This window comes from Octopus bimaculoides, chromosome 30 (assembly GCF_046866305.1).
Source record: "Octopus bimaculoides isolate indiv1 chromosome 30, ASM4686630v1, whole genome shotgun sequence".
NCBI classification, from domain to species: Eukaryota; Metazoa; Mollusca; class Cephalopoda; order Octopoda; family Octopodidae; genus Octopus; species Octopus bimaculoides.
The window spans coordinates 12058312-12070811 of NC_142957.1; the positions used below are offsets into that span (position 1 = coordinate 12058312).

Below are 12500 nucleotides of genomic sequence, written 5' to 3' on the forward strand. Positions count from 1 at the left end.
GTGCCAACACACACTCACACACACATATTTGTCACAATAGAGAGAGGTCACAGGATCTGATTTTTGAGCGGTAGAATCTCAGATCGAAGAGAACCATGTCACGGTCTGAGAGTAGTGGTGTTTTCCCCCACTGCGATATTGAGGATAGCGTCAGTATGGTTACTGAACACTAGGTCCAAGGTGTTTTTGTGACACCTTGTTGGTTTACGAACAAGTCGGGCCAGGAAAAGCTCAGGAAAAACCCATCCATGAAATCAAGACGTAATTCGATTGCTTCCTTATCAGGGATTGAGGTTAAAAAACCTGGTTTCAAGCTGTTTGTGGACCAATCAACACTGGGAAGGTTAAAGGCCCTCACCATTAATATGTTGTCAGCATGACACTGATGGATAAAACAATACTGTTGAGGCATTCCTTGAAACGTAGAATAGGAGTTAGGGGCGGCCTATAGAGCCCAACTACTATAAAATTGTTGGTTTTACTAAACACAGAAGCTGCTTCACAATAGCTCCTTCTCTAATTTCTCTTATCCTTCGATTTAGCTTGCAATAAGCACTACTTTATACAATCCATATATTGTGAAGTATACTTAAAAACATACTTTATAAGAAAACTTAACGTTGCTGTTTTATCGAAAGCGCATATTGTTGTTAAATGCTCGAAATACGAGAGTAGAAAAACAGCCAACAAATGATGAAGGGTCATTCTTTATGCTGTTTTTTCTTTTTCTTTTTTTTGCCCCCATTTGTGTTGTCTTTCGTTGTTCGAAAAAATAGTTCATATTCCATGTACTCTTACTTCGTATTTTGTTTTTTTTATTGTACACGGTTCGTGACGTCCTGTGCCCACATACGCATATATATATGTATATATATATATATATATATATATATATATATATATATATATATATATATATATACGTATAGATGTAAGTATGTACATATGCATATGTATATATATATATATATATATATATACTTACGTATACACATCCACGAGGTCACATTCCTACATGTATGTACATGTTTTTCTTGTATTTCTATTATTATTATTGTCATTATTATTATTATTATTATTACTACTACTATTATTATTATTATTATTATTATTACTATTACTACTACTACTACTATTATTATTATTATTATTATTATTATTATTATTATTATTACTACTACTACTATTATTATTATTATTATTATTAGTAGTAGTAGTAGTAGTAGTAGTAGTAGTAGTAGTAGTAGTAGTAGTAGTAGTAGTAGTGGGAAAAAGAACGGAGTGTAAGTTGTATAATGAACGCACGGACATACATAAACACACACGCACGTGCTGTTATCGGTAAAACCTCCGTATTGGCACTTTATGACACAGAGTTTATGACACATATAAACTTACTATATATATATATATATATATATATATATATATATATATATATATATATATATATATATATATATATATATATATATATATATATATATATATATATATATATATATATATATATATATATATATATATATATATATATATATATATATATATATATATATATATATATATATATATATATATATATATATATATATATATATATATATATATATATATATATATATATATATATATATATATATATATATATATATATATATATATATATATATATATATATATATATATATATATATATATATATATATATATATATATATATATATATATATATATATATATATATATATATATATATATATGCGTAGGCGTGGCTGTATGGTAAGAAGCTTGCCTCACAGACTACATGGTTCCGGGTTCAGTCCCACTGCGTGGCACCTTGGGCAAGTGTCTTCTACTATAGCCTCAGGCCGACCAAAGCCTTGTCAGTGGATTTGGTAGACGGATACTGAAAGAATCCCGTCATATATATATATATATATATATGTGTGTGTGTGTGTGTGTGTCCGTCTCCCAACTATCGCTTGACAACCAATGGTGGGGTTTTTGTCCCCGTAACCTAGCGGTTCGGCAGAAGTAACCGATATAAGTCCTGTGATCGATTTGTTCGATTGAAACAAAAGAGTGTATATATATATATATATATATATATATATATATATATATATATATATTACAAATTAAAAGGGTAAAGGATTATCAATTTATTAATTAATAAATCAATTAACAATTAACAATTTTTACCAAGCCCATCGGTATGAAAGCACCATTATTGGTGAAGAACTTATTTAAAAGCTCATATATATTTATAAATATAATTAAGGGATCAGCAAATATTTGCTTCACCATATACCGAAGTTCAGAAATAGCAGCTAAAAAAGCTGAGAATCTTCTCAGCTTTTTTGTTGGCACTCCGTCGGTTACGACGACGTGGGTCCCAGCTGATCCAATCAACGGAACAGCTTGTTCGTGAAATTAACGTGCAAGTGGCTGAGCACTCCACAGACACGTGTACCCCTAACGTAGTTCTCAGGGAGATTCAGCGTGACACATTGCGTGACAAGGCCGGCCCTTTTGAAATACTACTCATTTTTTGCCAGCTGAAAGGACTGGAGCAACGTGAAATAAAGTGTCTTGCTCAAGGACACAGCGCGTCGCTGGGAATCGAACTCACGACATTACGAGCGTTAGCCGAATGCCCTAACCGCTAAGCCACACGCCTTCAATATACAATGGTGACTAATTTGTTGTTAATAATGAGCAATTATTAACTTCCCAATCTCCATTTTATTTTTGAAATTCGTTTTCCAACGACACTAGGAATTGAACTAGCATATCCTTGGATAAAAGCATCCCTTCACGGGGTTTATACAACCGTTAATCGAAGTATGTGTGTGTGTGTGTGTGTGTGTGTGTGTGTGTGTGTGTGTGTGTGTGTGTGTGTGTGTGTGTGTGTGTGAGTACATGCTATAACATGCATGCAAATACGCGATAAAATGATGTGTGCATTCTATTTATAGACGGACAAATATAGAGACGGGTAAATATACATTCACTTACGTAAACACACACACACACACACACACACACACAGTGAGTCCCAGAAACACGTGCTGTGTCTCTGGTTCTCGCTGTGGTTCCATCAACTACTCATATGCCTCGTGTTCTCGGCCTCCACTCCTATGCCTTCTTTGGACTCCGCCTCAACAAAATCACACCACCATCACCACCACCATCATCACCACCGCCACCACCACCACCACAAGTGGTTTGTAGTAGTAGTAGCGGCTACAGTGGAATGCATGTCATTGAAGCGACAGGAACTTCGATAGATAAACGTATATAAAACGCGTACAACGAGACAGTCAGGCAGTCATTCACAAAACAGCTTACTACGAGAGAAGTGAATGCAGATATTTATATATCCAAAACACTCCATATAATTTATACGTACATAGTAGACTGGCTACCAGTTGACTACTTTAACGTCGGTTTAATACATACGAAACAACCTCGCAGTCTCAGCTATTTTTTCCCACATATATATATTTATATAGATTTGATATATATAAATACATAAAAAATATATATTTATATCTATACAAAATATATATGTTGATGCCAAAGAAATCTATGATACATACTTTATAAACATTTACACATATATATATATATATCATATATGAGAAAGGACTTTTGATTCGTTCGTGTTTGTTCTGTTCCTGAGGCCCGTTTCTTATCAAACACCAATATATTATATAATATTTAACGCTGACAATGACGAGAATTAAGGTACGTATTGGCCATTTCTTCTTTTTCTTTTTGATTCGTCTTTTCTTCTCTCATCGTATATCCTTTGATGTTGCTGTTGCTGTTGCTGTAATTTTTAGCCCCGGGTCAGAGACAGATCGAACGTGTGGACAAAAAGAGATCGATGATTTCCCTTTTTGTCGCCGTCAAAGTATTCTCCATTTGGTGCCCTGCATCGGTCCAGACGCGTTTCCCACTATTCGAAGCAATCCCGGAAACCTCGCGAAATGATACCTTTTAGCGCCTTCGTCGTGGTTTTTTTTCTTTCTTTTTTTTTTTCTTCTTCTTCTTCTTCACCTCTTCCACACCTCTCTTTTCCTCTTTTCCTCTTTTACTTGTTTCAGTCATTTGACTGCGGCCATGCTGGAGCACCGCCTTTATAGTCGAGCAAATCGACCCCCAGGACTTATTCTATCGGTCTCTTTTTTTGCCGAACCGCTAAGTTACGGGGACGTAAACACACCAGCATCGGTTGTCAAGCGATGGTGGGGGGACAAACACAGACACACAAACACACATACATATATATATATATATATATATATATATATATATATATATATATATATATATATATATATATATATATATACATATATACAACGGGCTTCTTTCAGTTTCCGTCTACCAAATCCACTCACAAGGCATTGGTCGGCCCGAGGCTATAGTAGAAGACACCTGCCCAAGGTGCCACGCAGTGGGACTGAACCCGGAACCATGTGGTTGGTAAGCAAGCTACTTACCACACAGCCACTCCTTCGCCTACCTGTAAATTTTTCCTTAAGGACTTATTTTTCATTCGGGGAAGCAAAAGCAAGTGGCAGGGGGGGCAAGATCATGTAGTAAACGGGGTCATGCCATTCTAGGTCAAAAACTGTCTCACACTCAAGGTGGTGTGCTGCGCAGGTGCATCGTCGTGATGAAACCACCACTCCCAGGGCGTTTTCGTCTCACCTCGTTTCGCAAACGCCTCAGAACTGCCAAGTAAAATGTCTGGTTAACGGTCAGACCAGCAAGAACAAATTCTGTGCGAACGATTCCTTTCGCATCGATGAAACAAATCAGCATAGGCTTGACCCTGGAGTTCACTTGACACGCTTCCATTAACTCGTGGCACCAGCTTTCGTCACCAGTGATGACCTTCGAAAAAAAAAAGGTCCGGATCAATTTCCAACTGTTCTTTCAGCTCATGACACGCATTCAGGTGTGACTGCTTTTGATCTTCCGTGAACAGGCAAGGTACAAATTTTTGCTGCAATTCTTTTCATTCGCAAATTTCGTCGCTCAAAATTCGCTGGCAGGAGCTCCAGGACGTACCAGTCATATCAACAAGTTCACCAACTGTTTGGCGACGGTCAGCCAAGATCAGTTCATGAATTTACGTAATGTTTTCATTCGTTCGGGCGGTCGACAGTGGCCCTGAACAAAGTTGATCTTCAAGCGACCAGTGACCATTCCTAAAGCGTGAAAACCACTCGTAAACTTGTGTTTTGCTCATGGCAAGAGACTGATCAAAGTTGGGAACAAAAACAGGACAGTGGAGACATGCAAGGAAACCGCATGAAAACCAACATTGAGGGTCGTTAGACCAGAACGAGGATAAAATAGCGAACGCTGGAGAAATATTTTCTTTGAAAAGAGAAAAGATAGAAGACAGAGATAGAATATGTCCATTCCTTAAGACAGTCCTCATGGAAAAGAAAGATGGTCACGTGAGGAAAAGAAAGATGAACGATGGTCACATGTGAGCAACGAGAGAGAGAAAAAGAGAAAGTGGGAGAGAGAGAGAGAGAGATAGAAAACGGTGAAGAGGAGAAAAAAGGAATTATAGAAAAGGATGAAGGAGAAAACAGTATAGAGTAGAGTCGCATCAAAAGGGTTAGCAGAAAACGGAATTTCAACGGAAGCATGTTCTTCCTCCGTTTCAGCCATTCAAAAACCGACGAACATGGAAGAAGCACTGCCAAAACAAAGACACATCATGTGCCAGTCCGATTCCACCAGATAACACTGGTGGGCAGACTGATGCCTAGGATCTTTTTTAAAACGGGGGCCACATTTTTCATTAATATTTTACGTAGTGTTTTTGGTACGGAAAGACTTTCAAACTTCGTATACTTATCTATTTTGTGTTATAGAACAGAAAAATATTTTTATATTCGAATTTATTTCATGTAAAAAATTGTCTTATTTCGATAATTTCAACCAATCACTGACAAGTATTCAGTTGTTTACATTTACTCCTTTGGCTGATTAAGCGATGTAAAGCGTATTTAATCTCCATACCTTCGTTTTATTTGCTTTTTTCATTTTAAATTTGCTTTAACCTTAACCCTAACCCTATGGTTAGGGTTAGGGTTAGGGTTAGGGTTAATTGTTTCAGAATCGTTTGTTTATGTAGTCGGCACTTAATGTATATCGGCTGAATGGACGTCAGTGATTGGTTGAAATTACAGAAATAACTACAACGGGCTTTTCCCACTCAGAACACTTCCGGTTACTTTTGGTTACCCCCTTGTATATACATATATACGCTTACACTTTAGGTCATAAGAGCCAGCAACAAGATTCATTCATTACAAACCTCCCTCTCTCTCTCTCTCTCTATCTCTATCTGTCTCTCTCTCTCTCTCTCTCTCTTGTATATATTCGACGGGCGTCTTTCAGTTTCCGTCTACCAAATCCACTCACAAGGCATTCGTCGGCCCGAGGATATAGTGGAAGACACTTGCCCAAGGTGCCACGCAGTGGGACTGAACTCGGAACCATATGGTTGAGAAGCAAGCTTCTTACCACTCAACCACACTTGCGCCTCTTCCACTATCTTTCGTGTATTGATTTAGTTGTTATTTCTAGCAGTTCTCAACTCTCTCTCTCTCCATCTTTCTATCTATTCGTCTGTCTATCTCTGTCTTTGCCAGCCTATTTTCCATTCAACGATTTTCGGCCCAATTTAGCTGCTATTTCTAGCAGGCGTCACGCCTTCTTTATTTATCTATCTAGCTTGCTAGCAATCTGTCTGCCTATCTGTCATTCAAAGATTTGAGGATAATTTAGCTGTTATTTCTAGCAGGTCTCATAGTAAGTGAAACTACTGGATATTGTCACTTCATATACCCACTTCCTCCCTTTTTCTTTCTCTCTCTCTCTCTCTCACACTCTCTTTCTCTCTATCTATTTATCTATCTATCTATCTATCTACCTAGCTGTCTATCTAGCATTCGATGATTTGAAGGAGGTTTAGCTGTTATTTCTAGTAGGCCTCACACCGTCTTTATCTATTTGTCTATCTATCTATCTATCTACCTAGCTGTCTATCTAGCATTCGATGATTTGAAGGAGGTTTAGCTGTTATTTCTAGTAGGCCTCACACCGTCTTTATCTATTTGTCTATCTATCTATCTATCTATCTATCTACCTAGCTGTCTATCTAGCATTCGATGATTTGAAGGAGGTTTAGCTGTTATTTCTAGTAGGCTTCACACCGTCTTTATCTATTTGTCTATCTATCTATCTAGCTATTCTCTGCCTGCTTATCTGTCATTCAAAGATTTGAGGGTAATTTAGTTGTTATTTCTAGCAGACCTCATAGTAAGTGAAACCCTTGGCTACTGTTACATAATACGCCTTCTTCTTCTTCTCTCACCCTCCCTCATTCTGTATATATCTCTCTCTCCCTGCTTCTCTCTCACTTTCGCCCTCATCCACTCTCAAATAGCCACTTAGTTTTATTCGTCCGCGTGGCTTACTTTTATTTTCTCTACATCCAAGCCTAAATTCACCTCTTTTACTCTTTTACTTGTTTCAGTCATTTGACTGCGGCCATGCTGGAGCACCGCCTTTTAGTCGAATCAAATCGAGCCCGGGACTTATTCTTTGTAAGCCTAGTACTTATTCTATCAGTCTCTTTTGCCGAACCGCTAGGTTACGGGGACGTAAACCCACCAGCATCGGTTGTCAAGCGATGTTGGGGAGACAAACACAGACACACAAACATATACATACACACATACATATATATATATATATATATATATATATATATATATATATATATATATATATATATATATATATATATATACATATATACGACGGGCTTCTTTCAGTTTCCGTCCACCAAATCCACTGACAAGGCTTTGGTCGGCCCGGGGGTATAGTAGAAGACACTTGCCCAAGGTGCCACGCAGTAGGACTGAACCCGGAACCATGTGGTTGGTAAGCGAGCTACTTACCACACAGCCACTCCTGCGCCTAAAGGATGCAAGGCAAAGTCGACCTCGGCAGAATTTGAACTCAGAACATAAAGACAGACGAAATACCGCTAAGCATTTCGCCCGGCGTGCTAACAATTCCGCCAGCGCGCCGCCTTTGTCATTCTCCGTCTTTCCTCCATCTCTTTCCATCTATCCATCCGTTCTTTCTGTCTTCCTTCCTTCCTTCCTTCCTTCCTTCCTTCATTCTTTCTTTCTTTCGTTCCCCTCTCTCAAATTTCCTAGCCTTTTCTTCATGCTCACTTTCCCTCCTTTTTTTAAAATTTAACTCTGTCCCTTTCGTTTTTTTTTTTCTCGCCCATCCTTAATTCTTCTATCCCTCTTCCTCTACATCTCTCTCTTCTCTCCTCTCGTGACCGGTATCCCGCCAAGCCTGTCCTTTCTTTCTTGGTTCGACTACCATCCATGCAACATTTATATTCCTCCCTGTACCTCTCAAACCCTATGACCCTGCCGTAAGTCTTCACTTCCACACACGACAGCTTAATTAAATTTGTCCTTAGTCGAAAGACACCTGTTGTTATGACCTGATATTTGCATTTGTATTTGTGTAACATTTCTCCGTTTTTTCCGTGCTTGTTTTCGTATACATTCGCTGTTTTCTTCCAAGGAATCTAATGCTCTTTGCTTAGTTTTTCCTTGGGGCTGGCCAGATTGGAGTAATCTCGAGTATAACCAGTCCGAAATTGCAAAGATAATCTGGAACTCGACCGAGGAAAGAAAACTCCGAATGACCCATCCTCGTTTTCTTTGTAACGTCTGTCTGGATGTTTTGCGTTCTTGTCCCATTCTTGTATCTATATATATATATATATATATATATATATATATATATATATATATATATATATATATATATAATTTTGTTTAAAAGAGTTCCAACACTGTCTGTTTTTTATGTTTTATTTATATTCCTGCAGAACCAATGTGGGGTATAGAATATGGAATATACAATATATAATATAATATACAATATATAATATAAAATAAAATAAAATAAAAATGGATGGCACCTTGAAAGAAAGTATTGAATGTAGATGAAATATTGAGTGTTCAATATAAAGGATCAAATATATAAATATAAATATATAAAGGCGACTCGAGTTTCATGGTGCCATCCATTTTTATTTTATTTTATTTTATATTATATATTCCATATTCTATACCCCACATTGGTTCTGCAAGAATATAAATAAAACATAAAAGACAGACAGTGTTGGAACTCTTTTAAACAAAATAATATATTCCTCTATACACAATCATACAAAAAACCCACCTTTTTTGTATTTATTTTTACTCGCATATATATATATATATATATATATATATATATATATACAAGAATAAGGGCAGAGAATCGTCAATTAATAATAGAATTAATAATTAACAATTCTGCCAAGTAGTTCAGTATGAAAAAAACCTTTATCGGTAAAACTATTTATCATTATAAATATACAGGGATTAGCAATTGAGTTGCTTCTCCAACATACTGAAAATTTAGAAATAGCAGTCAAAGAACTACTGATTCCAAACTACAAATTTTTCTCTAAAGTGGATGGCGATATTTATGGCACACATAAATTTTTTGTTCTATGTGTGCCATAAATATCGCCATCCACTTTAGAGAAAAATTTGTAGTTTGGAATCAGTAGTTCTTATATATATATATATATATATATATATATATATATATATATATATATATATATATTGAGAAAGACGGAAGATGGAAGATACGAAAATCTTTATTGATGACTACAATCATTTGGATATATATATATATATATATATATATATATATATATATATATATATATGGTTAATTTTCTATTTATGAGTTGTTTCTTCTCGATACAGATGGTGGTTTTGCTTGCTGTGATCACGTGGTATTGTAACGACCTGAAAGTGGCATCCCTAAGTGCGGTGGGTAACTTTTTCATCGCTTCCTTCAGTGACCCTCCTCCAAACCGTGCCGCGTTTGTTTTCAACGACTCACTCGTTAATATCACCGAGGGGAAGCCGAATTCGGAAGGCAAATGCGGTACCATTGTCAAAGCCTCCTACAATCCATCGCTGTTCCCGCAAGTTGTATACAACGTCCAGTGCAAGAATGCTACTAGAGATTTATGCGAACAAGCCTACAAAAGGGTGCATATGCTATTGAAAAGAGAGTGTGAGGAAAACATTTGCTCCTACGATGTTATAACAGATAATCTACAGACGGCGTGTATTCCAAGCGAGGCAGACATACCAAGCCAAAACCAAAACGATCTCAGTGTGAGTACTTGGCATTTCTTTTTATATATGTGTGTGTGTGTGTGTGTGTGTGTGTGTGTGTGTGTGTGTGTGCGCGCGCGCGCGGAATTTTGCGAGTGAACAGGTCGCGGTCTCAAAGCGACGAAAATATTTTGGCAAATTAAATTTAAATGTTGAAGTGAATCTAACGGTATTTGTGTGTTTCTTAAATGGTTTATGAACACCTTCCACGGTGCAATTGCTTTTGTTTCAGCACACGATCTCAGATTAGGTCACTCGCTATGCAACTCGGTAATATATATATATATATATATATAGATAGATAGATAGATAAAACTTACTTGGAAAAGGATGCGTGGCGTTCGATCATATAATATAAATAAATATATGTATATATCCATACCTACATCTATCTATCTATCTATCCTTTTATCTATCTATCTATCTATATATATATATATATATATATATATATATATATATAATAATATTTGGGACAAAATCCAAAATTACAGGTAAAAACTCAATTAAAATCAATTTATAAAAAATTAAAATTAAAATTGAGCTTTATAGATAAAATATATATAAAATATATAGTTTTAGGGAAAATAACCAAGTTTCAAGAACTCATCGATGAAAATCCACTACCACATATAGAAAAATTAACAATTCAAAGCACAATAAATGAGTATAATATAAAACAAAGTAAATATCATAAGATAAATATAATAAAATGATTACACGTGTTTCATAACTAATTTTCAAATAGAAAGGAAATTTAAATCGATTAAAATCAATTGAAACTTGGTTATTTTCCCTAAAACTATATATATATATATATATATATATATATATATATATATACATATATTACTCACAGGCATGGCTGTGCGGTAAAAAGCCTCCTTACTAACCACGTGGCACCTTGGGCAACTGTCTACTGCTAGAGTATCGAGCCGGTCAAAACCTTGTCAGTGGATCTGATAAACGGAAACTGAAAGCCCGTCGTATATATACATATATATATGGATGGATGGATGTTTATATCCATGTGTGTGTATATGTGTTTGTGCACCCCAACATCGCTTGACAACCGGTATTGCTACGCTTACGTCCCCGTGAACTACCTGTTCGGCAAAATGCACCGATAGAACAGGTACTAGGCTTAAGAAATAAGTCATGAGGTCGATTTGTTCGACTAAAATCGTTCGAGGTGGTGCTCCAGCAAGGCCGCAGTCAAATGGCTGAAACAAGTAAAAGAATAAAAAGAATATATGTGTGTGTGTGTATGTGTGTATGTATGTTTAGCCCTAAGGGAGTTCCGATCTCGCAGACCTTTGATCAAACTTACCCAACATGACCATGTTTGTTGATATTGTTGTTGTCGTGGTGGGTGGTCGCCGGTGGTGGTGGTGGTGGTGGTAGTGGTGATGGTGGTGGTCGTCGTCGTCGTCTTAGTTGTGGTGGTAGTGGAGATGGTGATGGTGTCGGTCGTGGTGGTGGTGTTGGTGTTGGTGGTAGTGGTGACGGTGGTGCTCGATACAATCGTTTTTGTTGCAGAAGATTTAATTTTCTTTTTTCTTTTTTTTTTTCGATTTGCAGAATTTAACGCACGTATTGGATTTCTTCGGCGACGAAGCAGAGAATGATGGTCTGGAAAGAGTCGCTCCCGATGAAGCAAACTTCTTCAACTATTGCCAATGGGATTGGGTTGCAAATGTAGACGAAAACCGCTTCCCGAAAATCTTCGAAAGAGCCGTCTGCAAAGACTACAAACGCTGCACACCAGTATTCAAAGAGATCGTCATGTTTGCTAAACGGTCTGATATTGCTTGTATTGATGGATATTGCAATTACGAGCCACACATTTACAACGAACCGGTGGCTTGTATTTCGAAAACACCTTTGGACAGAAGTGGTAACGTTACTAACTAGAAGCAGCATCAGGAGAAACATGAAGCGGAAAGGGAGAAGGTGGGAATGTCATAATGAATGTCATAACGAACCTCGAAGCAGAAAAAGAAGAGAAAGCAGAGAAAGTGTACGAGAAAAAGAAGAGAAAGCAGAGAAAGTGTACGAGAAAAAGAAGAGAAAGCAGAGAAAGTGTACGAGAAAAAGAAGAGAAAGCAGAGAAAGTGTACGAGAAAAAGAAGAGAAAGCACAGAAAGTGTAAGAGAAAAAGAAGAAAGAATAAATAGG

At 36.7% G+C, this 12500-nt stretch overlaps 2 protein-coding genes across 2 annotated transcripts in view; one reads left to right on the forward strand and one right to left on the reverse strand.

The window, feature by feature from the left end:
* LOC106883628 (thioredoxin-related transmembrane protein 1) overlaps window positions 1-12500 on the reverse strand; it is a 310837-nt gene that overhangs the window by 147876 nt on the left and 150461 nt on the right. The window lies entirely within an intron of this gene.
* Window positions 3211-12500, forward strand: part of LOC149130206 (uncharacterized) — a 10360-nt gene continuing 1070 nt past the window's right edge. Inside the window, exons 1-3 of the mRNA XM_089345979.1 lie at window positions 3211-3753; window positions 9903-10322; window positions 11904-12500. The exon at window positions 11904-12500 is cut by the window's right edge and continues 1070 nt beyond it. Of these exons, the coding sequence (XP_089202105.1) occupies window positions 3739-3753; window positions 9903-10322; window positions 11904-12236 (768 nt within the window). The 5' untranslated portion in view covers window positions 3211-3738 and the 3' untranslated portion in view covers window positions 12237-12500. The remainder of the gene's footprint in view (window positions 3754-9902; window positions 10323-11903) is intronic.